The following is a 19103-nucleotide window of genomic DNA, read 5'->3' as shown; positions in this document are numbered from 1 at the left end:
GGGGAGAGTTCGCCGAGCGGGGCTTCTCGCGCTGGCCGGAGTCGTCAGCCGGTTGCCTGGAAACCCTGGCTCGAGGAGAGGGAGGGGAGGGGAGAGGGGGGAAACAATGGGTGGGGGCGGGGCGCCCGTGTCCGCGCGCCGGGCCTGGCCTGCGGACTGGAACCCGAGGACGTCACCGCGGAGCGGAGTGATTCCTATTGGCTGATTCAGGCAGGGTTCCACTGTGGACGTCACAATGCGGAAGTTGGACAATGAGCTTCGGACTGAAACTTCCTCCTCTGGGCAACATCTGTGAGGAAATCAATGCTTCCCCCCTTTCCATTTCTTTTCTCATTCTGGGGGTAAATTGTTGACTTGCAGGAACTGAAAGGAGAGGAAGTGAATCCAGGGAGGGTGCAGACTCTGGAAAGGTTGGCTCAGGTATCCCTCTCTCTCTCTCTCTCCCTTAAAGACATTGACATCCTTTGCTCCCTCAGATTGACACATTTATTTGTCTAAAAGGATGGTCTCTTTCCTAATGTTCACAATTAAAGGGGTGGTTTCCCCAGGAGATGGGTGGCATTTAAGGGGACAGTAAATTAATATAAGACAAAGATATGTGTAGTGTTGTTGTATGGTACATGTTAGTTATATTATTTATGGGCCTGCAATAAAGTACATTTATTATTATTTCTCATCTGATAATATAGTACTGTATTGGTGCTGTGTTATATATTTCTGGTCAAAAGTTTTGGCAGCACAGAAGCAGCCCATTCAGCAACTTGAGTCCATGCCAACCCTCCGTACACCAATCCAGTCAGTCCCATTCTCCCCCTATATCCGCGTACTCCTGCAAGTTTATTTCCTTCAAGTGCCCATCCAATTTCATTTTGAAACCATTGGTCACCTCTGCTTCCACCATCCTTGTAGGCCACAAGTTCCATGACATGACCACTCACTGGCTTATTAATAATCCTACTCCATACATCGCCCAGGTACCACTGATTACAGACATTTTTAGTCCAGTGAGCATGGATCTGTTGATCAGTGTGAATTATCACCTTCCGGAGAACTGGGAGGGTGTATATTAGGTACAGCAGTGTGAGAATGGAGGGAGCATGTATGGGACAGAGATTTAGAGATTTTGGGTAACAAGAGGGAAAGAATGTTGTGTAGAAACTAGAATCGTCTGGTTTGAATTGCATTCCTGTGCTGAGAGTGTTGACTTTTGTAAATTCCTTTTACAGGATATTAGGAGGGGAGGATTTGTAGACAGAAATCTCAAGCTAAACGTCACGTCTAGATCTGATAGTCATTGATTCAACGGGACCTGAATATCATCATTCCTTGAATCTACAAGCAGAAATGTCGGTTGGTCTGTTCTGTCTGATTCGAAGGTTTTAAACATGAGGATGACAGGAAAAGCATCGAGACGCACACACCTGAGTGAGAGTCTTCGAGTACACTGACTGTGGAGAGAGCTTTACCCAGTTACAAAGCCTGAAGAAACATCACATCATTCACACCGGAGAGAGACCGTACACGTGTGTGTGGACGAAGTGACAACTGATCCTCGACTCTGGAGACACACCTGGATTCCCGCACCATGGAGAAACCGTGGAAATGTGGGGACTGTGAGAAGGGATTCCGTTCCCCGTCTGTGCTGGAAACTCATCGACGCATTCACACTGGGGAGAGGCCGTTCACTTGCCCTGAGTGTGGGAAGGGATTCATTCGGTTAGCCACCCTGCAGACACACCAACGGGTTCACACTGGGGAGAGACCATTCACCTGCTCTGAGTGTGGGAAGGGGTTCACGCAATTATCCCACCTGCTGATACACCAGCGAGTTCACACCGGGGAGAGACCATTCACCTGCTCCGAATGTGGGAAAGGATTCTGCGATTCATCCACCCTGCTGACACATGAGAGAGTTCACAGTGGGGAGAAACCATTCACCTGCTCCATGTGTGGGAAAGGATTCGCTCAGTCATCTAACCTGCTTTCACACCAGCGAGTTCATACTGGGGAGAGGCCATTTAACTGCTCTGTGTGTGGGAAGGGATTCACTCACTCATCCAACCTGGTGACGCACCAGCAAGTTCACTCTGAGGTGAGGCCGTTCACCTGCTCCGTTTGTGGGAAGGGATTCAGTCACTCATCCAACCTGCTGAGACACCAGCAAGTTCACTCTGGGGAGAGGCCGTTCACCTGCTCGGAGTGCGGGAAGGGATTCAGTGATTCATTCACCCTGCTGACACATCAGCGAGTTCACACTGGAGAAAGGCCGTTTACCTGCTCCGTGTGTGGGAAGGGATTCACTCAGTCATCCAACCTGCTGACACATCAGCGACTTCACACTGGGGAGAGACCGTTCACCTGCTCCGTGTGTGGGAAGGGATTCGCCCGGTTATCCAACCTGTTGAGACACCAGCGAGTTCACAAGTGACTGCAGGGGTTGGATTCTGCTGTTATTGTTGCTGTTAGTCACATCCAGGACTAAACCATGTTCATTCTGACACTTGGTGAAGTGGGAGGGTCGGAAGGTTTCCTTCTGATGGACTGGCCGGTCTCACAACATGGCTTCCAGTGGACTGATGCTCTTTGAGCCTGGGAGTGCACATTTCCACTGAAATAATCCACAAAAGCTGATGAAGTACATTTATTTTATACTGGATAGTAAATAATGCTTTTCCTACCACTATAGGTAGATCTAAAATAAATACATTTGTCTCTGTTCCATTGAGTCTACAGCACGGGGCCAGGCCAGTCGGCTCAGTTGGTCTCTGTCAGTATTTATGCTCCACATGAGCCACCACTGACCCCTCTTCCTCTCACTCCATCAGCATATCCTTCTATTCCTGTCTCCCTCATGTATGTATTCAGCTTCCCCTTAAATGTATTCATGCTATTCACCTCAACCATTCGCTGTGGCAGTGGGTTCCACATTCTCACTACTCGCTGGGTAAAGAGGTTTCTCATGAAATCCCTATTGGATTATTGAACCCCTTCATCATCTTAAAGACTTCCATCAGGTCACCCTTCAGTCTTCTCTTTTCCAGAGAAAAGCAGCCCGAGCCTTTCCTGAGGGTTAAATGCTCTCAGCTCTGGTATTATACTTCTGAATCTTTGTTGCCCCTTCTCCAGTGCCTCTATTTCCTTTTCCTAAATGGAGATCGCGAATGTTGACAGTACTCCCAGTGTAGTCTGACCATGGTTCAAAACAAGTTGAACATAACCTCCCTGCTTTTCAATTCTATCCCTCCAGAATGGAAGCCTATATATGGGCCCCACACTGTAGGGAAAGATGTGAAGTGCTCAGAGAGGGTGCAGAGGAGATTTACGAGAACGGCACCAAGATGAGGGTCTTCAGTTAGTTGGAGAGACTGGAGCAGCTGAAATTGTTCTCTTTAGATCATGGAGTCAGTAGGGCAGAGAAAGAGGCTATTCGGCCCATCGAACTCATGCCGGCGCTCTTTGGAGCATAGCCACTCTATCCCATTGCCCCGTTCTTTCCCTGTAGCCCTGTAAGTTGATTTCCCTCAGCTGCCCATCCAATTTCATTTTGAGATTGTTCATTGTCTCTGCTTCCACCGCCCACACAGGCACTGAGTTATCATTCCCACTCACCATGTAAAAATATTCCTCCTCACTTGCTCCCCCCCCCAGCCCACTGTATCTCTTGTCCAAACCTGAAAGCTCTGTTCCCGCACCCCCCCACCCCCTCTTCCTGGCACCATCAGCTGATGGGAACAGCTTTTCTCTGTCCGCCTTATCTAAACCTGTCAGAATCTTCTACACCTCCATCAAATCTCCCCTCCACCTCCTTTCCTCCATGGAGAACAACCCCAGTTTCTCCAACCTGACCTCGCGGTTAAAATCCCTCATCCCTGGAACCATTCTGGTAAATCTCCTCTCCACCCTCTCAAGGACCCTCACACCCTTCCTCAAGTGTGGTGACCAGATCTGGATACAATAATGTATTTGGTTCTATCCGGAACTTTATAAAAGGTTCAGCGTAACTTCCCTCTTTTTGTACTCAGTACCTCTATTTCTGAAGCCCAAGATTCTATCAATCCGCGAATCCTCCCAGCAACACCTATGGCAGGCGGTAAGAGTGGGAGCGACTCCTGCTCAGACAGGCTTGATGTGGATTGGTGCCCCTCAAGCGATACCCTCTGGCTTCAGGCTAGTTCAGGGAAAGAAACAATCTAGGAGAAACAGCCGGAAGCAGGTGCTTTGTCTGCCATGTGTGTATCCTGACACGGAAAGGCTTCATAGTCGGAGATCCCGCTTGCTTTGCTAATTCCTCTCTCAATCGCCCCACCACCTTCAATGATCTCTGCACATGAACCCCCAGGGAGCCTCTGTCCCTGCTCACTCTTTGGAACTGTGCCAGTCAGTCTATGTTGCCTCTGCCTGTCCCTTCCGCCAAACCAAATCGCCTCACGCTTCTCTGTATTAAATTCCATCTGCCACTTCAGAGAATGTTAAGGGGAGATTTAAGTGTTAAGCTAAATGTAGAGCAGAGGAGACACCGCTTTCTTTAGTTTGTCACCCACAATTGAAGATGAGCCTCCCCCCTTTAAATGTACACGAGGATGGTGGAGCACAGAAGGAGGCCATTCGGCCCATCGTGCTCATGCCAGCTCTTTGAAACAGCGACCCAATTAATCCCATAGCTCTGCAATTTTCTTATTCTTTACCCATTTAAAGATCCCACCATTTGCCTCCAGTGCCAAAATCTGCTAATAAGAAAACCACAGTATAAATAAATGCACTGGACTGACAAATGTTGAAGTGTTGGTTTAGAGCCACAAGTTTCAAATTCTCATTTGAGCCTCCGGCACCTTTCTGTCTCCCTATTGCTCGTGTCACTGACAGCCAGGCGACGATGCTGAGGGCTGAATTGATCAGAACTTGATATAAATTCCCTGCCTTTGTTCTCAAGCTCTCCATTTCTGAAGCCCAAGATCCCATGTGTTTTGCTAATTCCTCTCTCACTCTGTCCTGCCGTCTTCAATGATCTCTGCGCATGAACCTCCAGCACCCTCTGTCCCTGCTCACTCTTCAGAACTGTGCCATTAAGTCTACACTGCCTCTCCCTATCCCTTCTGCCAAACCACATCACCTCACGCTTCTCTGTATTAAATTCCATCTGTCACCCCAGAGAATGCCAAGGGAGATTTAAGTGTTAAACTAAACATACAGAGAAGAGGAGACTGCTTTTTTTAATATGCCACCCACAATTGAAAATGATCTCCCTCTTTTCAATGCACACAACGTTCATCGAGCACAGAAGGAGGCCTTTCGGCCCATCATCGGCTGTTGCAAGTGTCTAGTTTCACAATTCATATGTTTTGGAAAATAACTTTCAGTTTTGAGATTGGAATTCTTTTAAATGTAGATAAATGGAAACACTTGGTTGAGAAACGGCCTTGACAAGGTGGACATCGAAAGGATGTTTCCTCTTGTGGGGGAGTCCAGAACTAGGGGATCACCCTTTTAGGACAGAGATGAGGAGAAATTTTTTCCCTGAGGGTTGTGCAACTTTGGAGCTCTCTGCTTCAGAAGGCGGTGGAGGTGGGGGGGTCACTGAATATTTTTAAAGCGGAGGTAGATAGATTCTTGTTAGGCAAGGGAAGCGAGGGTTATCGGGGTTAGATGGGAACATGGAAATCGAAACACAAGATCATCAGCCATGATCTTATTGAATGGCGGAGCGGGCTCGAGGGGCCGAGCGGTCTACTCCTGCTCCTATTTCTTATGTTCTAAACAGGTAAACACAACTCTGATGTAAATGCACGTGAAACAAGCCTGGGTTAATTACAGTTAAAAGATGACGTGTTGATTCAATAAAGGTCAGAGCTGATCGTGTGAAAACTTAAAAAATGAGTGACCCGTTGTGACTTTTGTTTGGTCACTGAAGGCAGTTTTAGTCATGAGCCTGCAGGCAGCTTGGTCAGTCAGCAGGAAATGTGGGACCAGGAGCTGTGAACCAGCTGTGGGACTAGAAGCCTAGAGGGCCATTAGGAACCAGGGGTGTTCCTAATGTTGAAATCCCTCAGCGAGAAGGCAGTGAAGCCCACGCTTGGACTGAGGAGTCCACCGTTTTGAGGTCTTAAAGGGAAGTTTGATGGTTGCTGAGCCAAAAGCCAATGGAAGGACCCCCATAAAACCTTGGAGGTTGGAGAATAGCTGGAATACTCAAGAGAATTAAAGTGAATTCTGGAGATACTTTTAGGATGGTCACAGGAACAGAAGTGAATGAACCTTTAAGATATCGTTAAGTAAAGGAACCCTTAGGGGGAGTTAAAAAGTAGAACTGGGTTTATAGCTCAAGTCTTTATAAATTATAGTGTTAAGTTCGTAGTGCTGGTTTTTAATTTTGTTTTGCTTGATATATGCAGTAAAGTTTGTTTTTGTTTAAAAACGTGGAATCTTGTGGCACAATTCTTTCAGTTTATTACTGGGTGTTCGAATTTCTCTTTAATCATTAACGGTCCCAACCGGGATCGTGACAATACATACAAACATTATTTCAAAACAAATCAAAGAGGAAAAAATATGATTTTCCTTATTTTGTACAAAGCATTACTACATTGTAAGACTTTTAAGATCTTTTAGGATCCCCAATAATTTCTTAGCTCGAGCGCTTCTTTTTGTGAAACAATCCAATAATTGATGATTAAAATTGGAACTAATTGTAGTCCCTTCTAAAGCAGGAGGGCTATCACCCAGCACAGAGGATAATTTGGGATTTCTCCCATAGACCAATTGATGGGGACGATACCCTCCAACCATCTGAAGTGAATTATTTACATGAATCGTCCATGCCAGTGCAGTTATCAACTTGCAGTTTGGCTGAACAGCTAAGATTTTCTGCATCATTTCATTGATCACCGTGTGATTCCTTTCACAGAGTCCATTGCTGAAAGGACTTTCAGCTGTGATGTTCATGACCATAATGTCCGTGTTTTCGCACACATCCCTAAACTCATCATTCGCAAACTCCCCTCCATTATTAGTCAGAAACTTAGCTGGTGCCCCAGGTCCAGTCCCTATCCATTTCTCCAGGATTTGGTCGATAATCACCCTTTCATCCTTGCCATGTACTATTGGAGAAAGACTAAATCGGGTTACCATGTCTATAAAGTGTAGAATGAAAATATTTCTGTCTTTGTCCCATACATTTAGATCCATGGCAACGACCTCATTAAAGTCACATGCCAAGGGAAGGTTTACAATAGGATGCAACGGTGTCCTCCAATACTTTTCACACATTTCACACTTTGCACTAATTTCTTCTATGAGCCTTGTATACTCTTCATCAACCTCCTCTACATCTTTTAGCAGGATTTTTAATCTTCGACAAGACAGATGAGCAAATTGTGTAGCTTTCAGATCTTGCCACCTGCTGCTGTGAACCTTTCTCACTCTGATTAGAAACATCAGGTATTGTTAAGGGGATATGATAATGTCCTGATTGAGTAAACTGCAGATCCACTGACGTTAAATTGCCTTATCGTGCTCTGTGTCCAGTTTCATTTGTGCCTTATTCATGGAAGGTTTACTCAACAGTAAGGGTATTCCCACTACAGACTACACCAGTGCTGATGAAGTGCCTGACTACAGCTATTTTGCATGGAATCAATACTCTTTTTAGTGTGACATCACCAAACCTAGTCAAGTAGAACTGTCATACTCCTTAGCCATAGGCAATCCTCACTACAAGGTCACTCCTGCTGGCCCCACTGCACTCTGTGTCAGCAAGTCTCTAATATTCCGTATTATTTGACCTTTATTCCTTCACAAGTGAACCAGATGTGTTTTTACAACAGTTGACAACGGTTTGTGGTTTCAATTCCAGGTTTATTCATTGAATTTAAATTCCACCAGCTGCTGTGGTGGGATTTTGAACCTGTGTCCCCAAAGCATTAACCCGGGCCTCTGGATTACCAGTCCAGCCACAACACCACTATGCCACCGCCTCCCCTAGTCAGTCTCTCTTTACTTGTACTCAAGTAACCATCCAATCAATGCCCACCAACTATACATGCTTAACCTTAATTGATACAATTGACAACCCTAATTCAGAACATCTGAAAGGTGTTTAATCGGTGTGAACTTGCTGGTGTCTCAGCAGGTTGGAGGACTGATTGAATCTCTTGCCACATATGGAGCAGGTGAACGGCCTCTCCCCGGTGTGAACTCGCCGGTGTTTCCGCAGGGTGGCTGAATCGGCGAATCCCTTCCCACACACAGTGCAGGTGAACGGCCTCTCCCCAGTGTGAATTCCCTGGTGTGTCAACAGGGTCGACGAGTCACTGAATCTTTTCCCACACTCGGAGCAGGTGAACGGCCTCTCCCCGGTGTGAACCCGCTGGTGTCTCATCAGGTTGGACGCCTGAGTGAACCCCTTCCCACACGTGGAGCAGCTGAACGGCCTCTCCCCCGTGTGGACGGCGCGGTGGTTCTGCAGGGTGGATGACTTGTTGAATCCCTTCCCGCACTCGGAGCAGGTGAACGGCCTCTCGCCGGTGTGAATGTGTCGGTGCGCCAGCAGACAGGTCGAGGTGGTGAATCCCTTCCCGCACACCGAGCAGGTGAATGGCCTCTCTCCGGTGTGAGCCATCCGGTGTCGTACCAGGCTCGTTCGCTGAGTGAATCCCTTCCCACACACGGAGCAGGCGAATGGCCTCTCCCCGGTGTGGCTGCGGCGGTGGGTTTCCAGCCGGGATGGGGATCTGAATCCTTTCCCACAGTCCCCACATTTCCACGGTTTCTCCATGGTGCGGCTGCCCTTGTGTCTTTCCAGGTTGGGTGATCAGTTGAAGCCTCGTGCAAAGGAAGGACACGTGTACGGTCTCTCCCTGCTGTGAGTGCTGTGATTATTTTTCAACTGTGTAACTGGTTAAAGCTCCTTCCACAGCCAGTGCACTGGGACACTCTCACTCAGACCCGATTGAGGCGTACAAAATTATGAAGGGCATAGATAGGGTCGATAGAAAGAAACCTTTCCCCTAAGTGGAGGGGTCAATAACCAGGGGGCATAAATTTAAGGTAAGGGGCAGGAGGTTTAGAGGGGATTTGAGGAAAAGTTTTTTTCACCCAGAGGGTGGGTGGGGAGGGGAGCAGGGGAGTATCTGGAACTCACTGCCCGAAAGGGTGGTAGAGGCAGGAACCCTCAACGGTTAAGATTTAGATGAACACTTGAAGCACCATAGCATACAAGGCTATGGGCCAAGCGCTGGAAAATGGGATTAAATGGGATCAGGGGCCTGATGACCGACGCGGACAGGATAGGCTGAAGGGCCTCTTTCCACCCTGTAAAACTCTATGACTCGGGTGTGTGCACCTCTGTGCTTTCCCAGTCACACCAATGTTTAAGTCTTAGAACGTGGACAGAACAGACAAACGTTTCTCCTTCTAGTTTCGAAGGCCGATGATATTCAGGTCCTGATGAAGTGAGTGAATTTGTCAGATCTTGAAGTGATGTTTGTTTTTGAGATTTCTGTCTGTAAATCCTCCCCTTCTAATATCCTGTAAAAGGAGTTTACAAACAGCATCACGGTCAGTACAAGGTAGACATTCGGAACAGACAATTCTAGTTTCTAAGGAAAATTCTTTCCCTCTGTCGATCCCCCAAAGCTGTAAATCTCTGTCTTACACAATCTCCCTCCATTCTCACTCTGCTGTTCCTAATATACTGTCACTCAAGGTGAGAGTGACCGCCCTTGACATCAAGGCAGCATTTGACTGAGTGTGGCATCAAGGATCCCCAGCAAAACTGGAGTCAATGGGAATCAGGGGGGGGAAACTCTCCGCTGGTGGGGGTCATACCTAGCACACAGGAAGATGGTTATGGTTGTTGGTGGTCAGTCATCTCAGTTCCAGGACCATCAGTGCAGGAGTTCCTCAGGGTAGTGTCCTAGGCCCAACCATCTTCAGCTGCTTCATCAATGACCTTCCTTCCATCATAAGGTCAGAGGTGGGGATGTTTGCTGATGATTGCACAATGTTCAGCACCATTCGCGACTCCTCAGATGCTGAAGCAGTCCATGTCCAAATGCAGCAAGACCTGGACGATATCCAGGCTTGGGCTGACAAGTGGCAAGTAACATTAGTGCCACACAAGTGTCAGGCAATGACCATCTCCAACAAGAGAGAAGCTAACCATCGCCCTTTGGCCTTCAATGGCTTTACCATTGCTGAATCCCCCATTATCAACATCCTGGGGGTTACCATTGACCAGAAACTGAACCGGACCAGCCATATAAATACTGTGGCTACAAGAGCAGGTCAGAAGCTGGGAATCCTGCAGTGAGTAACTCACCTCCTGATTCCCCAAAGCCTGTCCACCATCTACAAGGCACAAGTCTTTGATAAGGTGGATTCAAAATTGGCTTAGTTGTAGGAGACAGAGGGTAATGACAGAAGGATGCTTTAGTGACTGGAAGCCAGTGTCCAGTGGCGTACCACAGGGATCTGTGCTCGGTCCCCTATTATTCGTCATTTATATAAACGACATAGATGACTATGTGGGAGGTAGGATTAGTAAGTTTGCGGATGACACAAACATTGGCCAGGTGGCTAATAGTGAGGTTGAGTGTCTTGGGCTACAGGAAGATATAGACAGGATGGTCAAATGGGCAGATAAGTGGCAGATGGAATTTAACCCTGAAAAGTGTGAGGTGATACACTTTGGAAGGAGTAATTTGACAAGAAAGTATTCAATGAACGGCATGACACTAAGAAGTTCTGAGGAACAAAGGGACCTTGGCGTGTGTGTCCATAGATCTCTGAAGGTGGAGGGGCATGTAAGTGGGGTGGTGAAAAAGGCACATGGGACGCTTGCCTTTATCAAGCGAGGCATAGATTACAAAAGTAGCGAGATCATGTTGGAGTTGTATAGAACCTTGGTGAGGTCACAGCTGGAGTACTGTGTGCAGTTCTGGTCGCCACATTATAGGAAGGGTGTGATTGCATTGGAGGGGGTGCAGAGGAGATTCACCAGGATGTTGCCTGGGATGAAACATTGAAGTTATGAAGAGAGGTTGGATAGACTTGGGTTGTTTTCGTTGGAGCGGAGAAGACTGAGGGGGCGACCTGATCGAGGTGTACAAGATTATGAGGGGCATGGACAGGGTGGGTAGGGAGCAGCTGTTCCCCTTAGTTGAAGGGTCAGTCACAAGGGGACATAAGTTCAAGGTGAGGGGCAGGAGGTTTAGGGGGGATGTGAGGAAAAACTTTTTTACCCAGAGGGTGGTGACGGTCTGGAATGCGCTGCCTGGGAGGGTGGTGGAGGCGGGTTGCCTCACATCCTTTAATAAGTACCTGGGTGAGCACTTGGCACGTCATAACATTCAAGGCTATGGGCCAAGTGCTGGTAAATGGGATTAGGTAGATAGGTCAGGTGTTTCTCACGTGTCAGTGCAGACTCGATGGGCCGAAGGGCCTCTTCTGCACCGTGTGATTCTGTGAAGTCAGGAGTGTGATGGAATACTCCCCACTTGCCTGGATGAGTGCATCTCCCACAACACTCAAGAAGCTCGAAACCGTCCAGGGCAAAGCAGCCACCCCATCCACAAACATTCACTCCCACCACCGCTGGAAGTGTTTTACTCACAGATGTTGGGCGCAAGAGGAAGTTTTAGTCTGTGTGAAGCTCAATCTTCATTCACACAAAGCCCACGCTCTGATTGGCTGGAGGACCAGGGTCCTTCCGGTCCTCCAGCCCTCCCTATTGGCCGGAGTAGTCAGCCGGTTGCCTGTACCCTTGGCTCCAAGAGGTGGAGGGGTGGGGGGGGCGGGGCTCCCCCAATCCCAATTCTCGCGCCTGGCCTCCTGACTGGAAACCGAGGACGTCACCGCGGAGCAGAACGATTCCTATTGGCTGACTCAGGCAGCGTGCCTTTTTTGAACGTCACAAAGATTCAGAGGGGGGCGTTCCGCAGAATTGGACAACAGCTCAGCGCGCGCGCGTTTGGAGGTGAAAAGTGACTTTACCCCCACGTGGGCTCGGGTGACGCACCCACAGTCCGGCCGTACCGCGAATTGACCAATGGACAGAGCTGGAGGATCGGAAGAGATTCTGGTCCTCCAACCAATCAGAGCGCGGGCTTTGTCCCGATGGCTGCACGGAGCTTCCCCCATTGTCTGAACGCGGATGTTGGACGATGAACTTGTTCACCTGGCTCATTGTTGCCCAGCAAAGCTGCTGCTCCTCCTCTCTCTCCCCCTCCCCATCTCACTACAGATTTAGCTTCACACGCACTCAAACCTTCTCCTGTGTCCAACATCTGTGAGTAAAACACTTTCGTTTCTCCCCCTTTCCATTTCTTTTCTCATTCTGGGGGGAAATTGTTGACTTGCAGGAACTGAAGGGAAAGGAACTGAATCCAGGGAGGGTGCAGACTCTGGAAAGGTTGCCCTGGGTCATTAAAGACATTGACATCCTTTGCTACCTCAGTTTGACACATTTATTTGTCTGGCTAAAATTAAAGGGGTGGTACACAATGAAAGGGGTGGTTTCCCCCAGGAGATGCCTGACATTTAAGGGGACTGTAAATTAATATAGGACCGAGATTTGTGTAGTATTGTTATATCATACAACTTCCATATAAATTATTTATGATTCTGTAATAAATTGCATTTATTATTTCTAGTTTTTTAAATGTGGTAATGCATATATATTTTCAGTCATAGAGTCATTATGGCACAGAAGGAGACCATATTCATTAACTCAAGTCCATGTCAACTCTCTGTGGAGCAATCTAGCCAGTCCCATTCCCTCTCTACATTCCCGTGTACGTTTATGTCCTTTGAGTGCCCATTCACTTTCATTTTTAAATCATCCGTCCCTACTTCCACCATCCTCACAGACAGTGAGTTTCAGATTAAGACCGCTCGCTGCCTAAATAAATTTCTTCCTCACATCTCCCTCCCACTGTATCTCTAATTAAGAAATACACTACTGCATACCACACATTCTTCATCCTGTTTCATGCATATATATCAAATATATTGCGTCCAGGACAAGACGCAGTGCCCTTGGATCTGTCAATTGGCATGAATTGCTCCTTCAGGAGAATTGGGAGGGTGAATCTTAGGGACGGCAGAGTGAGAATGGAGGGAGTCTGTCTCGGATGACTTTTGGGAAATATAAACTCAAATTGTCTCTTCTGAATTTCAATTATGTACTGACAGTGATGACTTTTGTAAACTCCTTTTACAGGATATTAGGAGGGGAGGATTTGCCGAGAGTAATCTCAAACCAAACGTCACGTTGAGACCTGACAGAGTCACTCAATTCATTGGGAACTTAATACCATTGGTCTATGAACTTAGAAGGGGAAATGTTTGTCTGTCCTGTCTGCTTCAAACGGTTTTAAACATCAGTGTGACTGGAAAAGGAGCACGAGACAGACACACCTGAGTGAGATTGTTCCAGTGCACTGACTGTGGAATGAGCTTTAATCAGTTAGATGACCTGAAAAAAACACCGTACCATTTACAGCGAGGCGAGATCGCATGTGCGTTTTATGTGTAGATGAGGCTTCAACTGATCGTCAAACATGGAGGGTCACAAGGAAACCCGCACTGTGGAGAAACCATGGAAATGCGGGGACTGTGGGAAGGAATCCCGCTCTCCGTCGGAGCTGGAGATTCACCGCCGCAGCCACACCGGGGAGAGGCCGTTCACTTGCTATGAGTGCGGAAAGGAATTCAGTAATTCATCCAACTTATTTACACACCAGCGGGTTCACATTGGGGAGAGGCCGTTCGCCTGCCCTGAGTGCGGGAAGGGATTCAGATCCGCAACTAAGCTGGAGATTCATCGATGCAGTCACACTGGGGAGAGGCCGTTCGCCTGCTCTGCCTGCGGGAAGGGGTTCACGCATTCATCCGCTCTGCTGACACACCAGCGCGTTCACACCGGGGAGAGGCCGTTCACCTGCTCTGTGTGCGGAAAGGGGTTCAGTGATTCATCCACCCTGCGGAACCACCAGCGAGTTCACACCGGGGAGCGGCCGTTCACTTGCCCCAAGTGTGGGAAGGGATTCACTCGGTCGTCCAACCTGCTGGCACACCAGCGTGTTCACACCGGGGAGAGGCCGTTCACCTGCACCGTGTGTGGGAAGCGATTCGCTCAGTCATCCCATCTGCTGAGACACCATGTCACTCACACCAACGAGAGACCCTTTAAATGCTCCGACTGTGGGAGTGGCTTCAAAAGTGCTGTGGATCTGAGGGTCCACCAGTGCATCCACACTGAGGAGAGACCGTTCAGCTGCTCTCGCTGCGCTAAGAGCTTTAGAACGTCATCCAGCCTTCAGACACACCAACGCATTCACACCGGGGAGAGGCCGTTCACCTGCTCTGCGTGTGGGAAGGGATTCAGTGATTCGTCCGCCTTGTGGTCACACCAGCGAGTTCACACTGGGGAGAGACCGTTCACCTGCTCCGACTGTGGGAAGGGATTCAGTAATTCATTCAACCTGCTGACACACCGGCGAGTTCACACTGGGGAGAGGCCGTTCACCTGCTCTGAGTGTGGGAAGGGATTCATTCAGTCATCCAACCTGCTGAGACACCAGCGAGTTCACAAGTGATTACAGGGGTTGGTTGCTGCTGTTAAGCACATTCAGAAATGAACCATGTCCGTTCTGACAGCTGGTGAAATGGGAGGGTCGGGGAGCTTCTTTCTGCTGGACTGGCCGGTCTCACTGCTTTGCTTCCAGTGGGCTGATGCACTTTGAGCCTGGGAGCGCACGTTTCTACTGAAATGATCCACAAAAGCTGATGAAGGACATTTATTTTATCCTGGATAGTAAATAGTGCTCTTCCTCCCACTACAGGTAAACCTAAAATAAATACATTTGTCTCTGTTCCATTGAGTCTACAGCACAGGGGCCAGGCCAGTCAGCTCAATTGCTCTCTGTAAGTTTTTATGCTCCACATGAGCCTCCACCCACCCCTCTTCATCTCCCCCCACTCCATCAGCATATCCTTCTATTCCTTTCTCCCTCGTGTATGTATCTAGCTTCCCCTTAAATGTATTCATGCTATTCACCTCCACCACTCGCTGTGGTAGCGAGTTCCACATTCTCACCACTTGCTGGGTAAAGAGGTTTCTCAAGAAATCCTTATTGGATTATTGAACCCCTTCATCATCTTAAAAGACTCCCATCAGGTCACCCTTCAGTCTTCTCTTTTCTAGAGAAAAGCAGCCCCAGTCTTTCCTGAGGGTTAAATGCTCTCAGTCCTGTTATTGTGAATCATAGAGTCATAGAGGTCTACAGCACAGAAAAAGGTCCTTCGGCCCATCAAATCTTTGCCGGTCAAACAAGTGTCTCACCATTCTAATCCCAATTTCCAGGACTAGGCCCATAGCCTTGTATGCCATGGCATCGCAAGTGCACATCCAAATACTTCTTAAATGTTATGAGGGTTTCTGCCTCTACCACCCTTTCAGGCAGTGAGTTCCAGATCTCCACCGCCCTCTGGGTGAAAAAATTCTTCCTCACATCCCCTCTAAACCTCCTGCCCCTTACCCTTAAATCTATGCCCCCTGGTTATTGATCCCTCCACCAAGGGGAAAAGTTCCTCCCTGTCTACCCTATCTATGCCCCTCATAATTTTATACACCTCAATCATGTCCCCCCTCAATCCCCTCTGCTCCAGGGAAAATAACCCCAGCCTATCCAATCTCTCCTCATAACTAAAACTCTCCAGCCCAAGCAACATCCTGGTAAATGTCCTCTGCACTCTCTCTAGTGCAATCACATCCTTCCTATAATGTGGATTTCAGAACTGCACGCAATACTCTAGCTGTGACCTAACCAGCGTTTTATACAGTCCCAGTATAACCTCCCTGCTCTTATATCGTTAAATGAGAGTCCCATTGCCCTGTCCTGTCCCCGTATCCCTGCAGGTTTTCTTCCCTTAAGAGCCTGTCTAATTTCCTTTTGAACTCATTCCAACATCTTTACTTCTACCACCTGATAGGAATCGGGTTCCAGATCATTACTGCTTTGCTTTAAACGTACATGAGACTGATCGAGCACAGAGGGAGGCCACTGTGCTCAGGCTGGCTCTTTGGAAAATAAACTACCCAATTAATTCCATTGACCTGCAATGTTCTTTTCCTTTCAAGAACCTGTTTAGTTTCTTTTTGAAAAACACAGAGTCGAAGCTGCTTCTCGCATTGTTTCCAGGCAGTGCCTTCCAAAACACAACAGCTCACTATATTTTAAAACACTACATTTTAATTCAGAACAGTGTGTTTGGATTCTCACAGAGTATCCAAAACTGTGTCAAAGACATGGTTGTTACACAAAATTAAGACTCAATCTTTATTAACGATATTGACGAGGGGACCGACTGTAATATATCCAAATTTGTGGGCAATTGGAGAAACATTGCATTTCTGTAGCACCTCTCATGGCCTCAGGAGCTATCAAAGCATTTTACAGTCAATGAAGTACTGTTGAAATGTAGTCACTGTTGTCGACCTGGGTAATCAAATTTAGTTTTAAAAATCAATCGCTTTCGTACCATATTCACTTGTTACAAGTGACAAGGTCGAGGAAGCCATTTTAAACTCTTAACATGTGACTGGATGTGCATCTTAAGAATTAACACTGTATAAACTGAAATGTTTGCAGAAACTGCAGAGAGCCAGCAGAACTTGTTTAAACAAATGAATTATTTTCTAATTTTAATAAGCTACAGGACATTATCTTCTGCCAAAGTCCAGCTCAAGAATAAGTCTCATTGTTCAATCTGATCAAGATTAGTAAGAAAGCTATTATCTTCCACACAAGCTGTCATTTTGAACCAGTGCATCTTGTATGAACCAAATGTATTAATTAAAGATTACTGTATTAATTAACGACCAGTCAGTAACAGAGGATTGAATAAGTAGTGAGCCTGAATTGAGTTACAATTAATGAATCAATAATGAATCAGTCGTTATAGTAAAAGACTGAGTTTTATTTGCTGTAAAAATGTAAAACCTTAATTGCCGTGTATGTAAAGAATGTGCAATAAAGAGAAATGTACTGGCAAGGGAGACCTTCAAGCTCTGATGTGCCTCAACAGTTGAAACAGGACAAATAAGGGATTGTATAGGATCAGATAAAGGGATAGTATTAAACAGTTCTATTGTATTCCTGCCTAAGATAATAGAGATTCAGGCTGAATATTGAAGGACCAGAGGGGAAGTGAAGAAACTAATAAAGAAAAAGCAAGGAGAGAGCATAAAATGAGGCTGGCAGCGAACATAAAAGGGAATCCTAAGGCCCTCTATAGTGTAAATAATAAAAGGGTGATAAAAGAAAGAGTAGAGCTGATTAGGGACAGAAAAGAGGACTTGCATGTCGAGGCTGGAGAAATAGCGGAGGTGTTGAACGAGTACTTTGCATCTGTCTTTACAAAGGAAGAACTTGCTACCCAGGCTGAGGTGAGAGAGGAGATAACTGGTACACCAGAAGAACTTACAATCAAGTGGAAGGAAGTGTTGGAAAGGCTTTCTTTACTTAAAATAGATAAGGTACCAGGACCAGATGAGATGCACCTAAGATTACTGAGGGAAGTGAGAGTGAAAATTGCAAAGGCACTAGTGATAATCTTCCAGTCTTCCTTAGACGCAAGGGAGGTGCCAGAGGACTGGAGAACTGTTACACCCTTGTTCAAAAAGGGGTACAAGGATAAAGCTGGCAACTACAGGCCAGTCAGTGGTAGGGAGACTTCTGGAAACTATGGTACGGGATAAAATCAATAATCACTTAGACAAATGCAGGATAATTAAGGAAAGCCAGCATAGATTCATTGAGGGTAAATCATGTTTAACTAACTTGCTGGAGTTTTTTGAGGAGATAACAAAGAAGGCTGATAAAGGAAATGCTGTTGATGTGAGGTATATGGATTTTCAAAAGGCATTTGATACAATGCCACACAACAGACTTGTGAGCAAAATTCTAGGTCATGGAATAAAAGGAAAAGTAAGCACTTGGATAAGAAATTGGCTGAGTGACAGGAAACAAGAGAGTAGCGATAAATGGTTGTTTTTCAGATTGGAGGAAGGTTTGTAGAGGAGTTCCTCAGGGGTCAGTGTTGGGTCTCTTGCTCTTCCTGATATATATTAATGAGCTAGACTGTGGTGTGCATGTCATGAAGCTATTAATGTATATAATATTATTGGAAAATATTTTTCTTTTAAAAAAGAGGTTTAGTCTGTGGGTGTGTCTTAATTGGATTAAAGCCAGCTGGTCTGGGTGCTTTGATGTGTACTAGTTTTCAGATGGAAGAGAGGTAGAGCGCATTTGCATTTTTTGAATAGAGCATTCAAGTAGTGGGGTGAAATCTGGCACCTAGCTAGCAGAGACCAAGCAACATGTTTATATTACTAATAAAATTTGTGCTATGAAAGGGGTTTTATTGTTAGTAGAGGTGGAGTTCAAAGGGGCTGGTGATACAAGGGGAATTTACATTCAATGAGATGTGCTGGATATAACCGATAGCAGTTTTTGTGTGTGCAGTGCAGAGGCAACATAAGATCAAAGCAGTGTAAGCCTACAACTGTCTCCACAGGAACCAAAGCGAAAGGAGCCTCATTTTGAATTTGTAGGATGAAAATGCTTTGCCTGGTGTCTGCTTAAAAATCTATGGGTTGCCGTTGCCTTAATGAAAATTAGTTTGGGAATTTGTTAAAAGTTATGATAGTAGTAATTTGTAGCCATGTGTATATATTTAACTTGTGTAAATTAATAGAATGTTTCATTTAGTTTAATATAAAACCTCTCGAGAACTGGTGGTCTGATTCCTAAATTTAGAGTTGCACCTCAAATATACCACTTAAAATATAGGTTATGACAGTTGTTTAAAGTTCGTCTCTGGGATTTTTTAATAACTCAGCTTTGCCAAACTGCTGTCCCGTAACAGTGCAGGGCATGATTTCAAAATTTGCAGATGATACGAAGATTGGAAATGTTGTCAACTGTGATGGGGATAGCCTTGAACTTCAAAAGGACATAGACATGTTGGTGGATTGGGCAGATTGGGGAGGCGATGGTGTAGTGATATAATCGCTGTTCTGTGACCCGGGTTCGAATCCCGCC

At 46.5% G+C, this 19103-nt stretch overlaps 4 protein-coding genes across 5 annotated transcripts in view; 3 read left to right on the top strand and 1 right to left on the bottom strand.

Moving 5' to 3' along the window:
- Positions 1–11757, bottom strand: part of LOC144698449 (uncharacterized) — a 40752-nt gene extending 28995 nt beyond the window's left edge. The window contains 3 exon segments of the mRNA XM_078570390.1: positions 6802–7094; positions 8095–9522; positions 11609–11757. Coding sequence (XP_078426516.1) covers positions 6802–7094; positions 8095–8770 — 969 coding nt within the window. The 5' untranslated portion in view covers positions 8771–9522; positions 11609–11757.
- The window catches only part of LOC144697423 (uncharacterized), a 512621-nt gene extending 495569 nt beyond the window's left edge, over positions 1–17052 (top strand). The window contains exon 3 of the mRNA XM_078569399.1: positions 15123–17052. The gene's annotated coding sequence lies outside the window, so the exon portion shown is untranslated. The remainder of the gene's footprint in view (positions 1–15122) is intronic.
- LOC144697123 (uncharacterized) lies at positions 170–3636 on the top strand. Of its 2 annotated transcripts, none has more exons than XM_078568959.1 (2): positions 170–291; positions 1227–3636. In XM_078568959.1, exon 2 carries the CDS (start codon positions 1586–1588, stop codon positions 2426–2428), a length of 843 nt encoding a protein of 280 aa, XP_078425085.1. In that variant the 5' UTR covers positions 170–291; positions 1227–1585; the 3' UTR covers positions 2429–3636. The 2 variants fall into 2 exon arrangements, with proteins under 2 accessions (XP_078425085.1, XP_078425086.1); XM_078568960.1 differs by having other exon boundaries at positions 170–410.
- The window catches only part of LOC144698448 (uncharacterized), an 85123-nt gene continuing 78009 nt past the window's right edge, over positions 11990–19103 (top strand). The window contains exons 1-2 of the mRNA XM_078570389.1: positions 11990–12283; positions 13217–14582. Coding sequence (XP_078426515.1) covers positions 13557–14582 — 1026 coding nt within the window. The 5' untranslated portion in view covers positions 11990–12283; positions 13217–13556. The remainder of the gene's footprint in view (positions 12284–13216; positions 14583–19103) is intronic.

The sequence above is a fragment of the Cetorhinus maximus genome, chromosome 23 (assembly GCF_964194155.1).
Source record: "Cetorhinus maximus chromosome 23, sCetMax3.hap1.1, whole genome shotgun sequence".
Lineage (NCBI taxonomy): Eukaryota > Metazoa > Chordata > Chondrichthyes > Lamniformes > Cetorhinidae > Cetorhinus > Cetorhinus maximus.
This window is presented reverse-complemented; position numbering and strand designations above follow the sequence as displayed.

Excerpts from the sequence above, each read along its gene's own strand:
- LOC144697123 (XM_078568959.1), top strand. The coding sequence starts at position 1,586 with ATGGAGAAACCGTGGAAATGTGGGGACTGTGAGAAGGGATTCCGTTCC.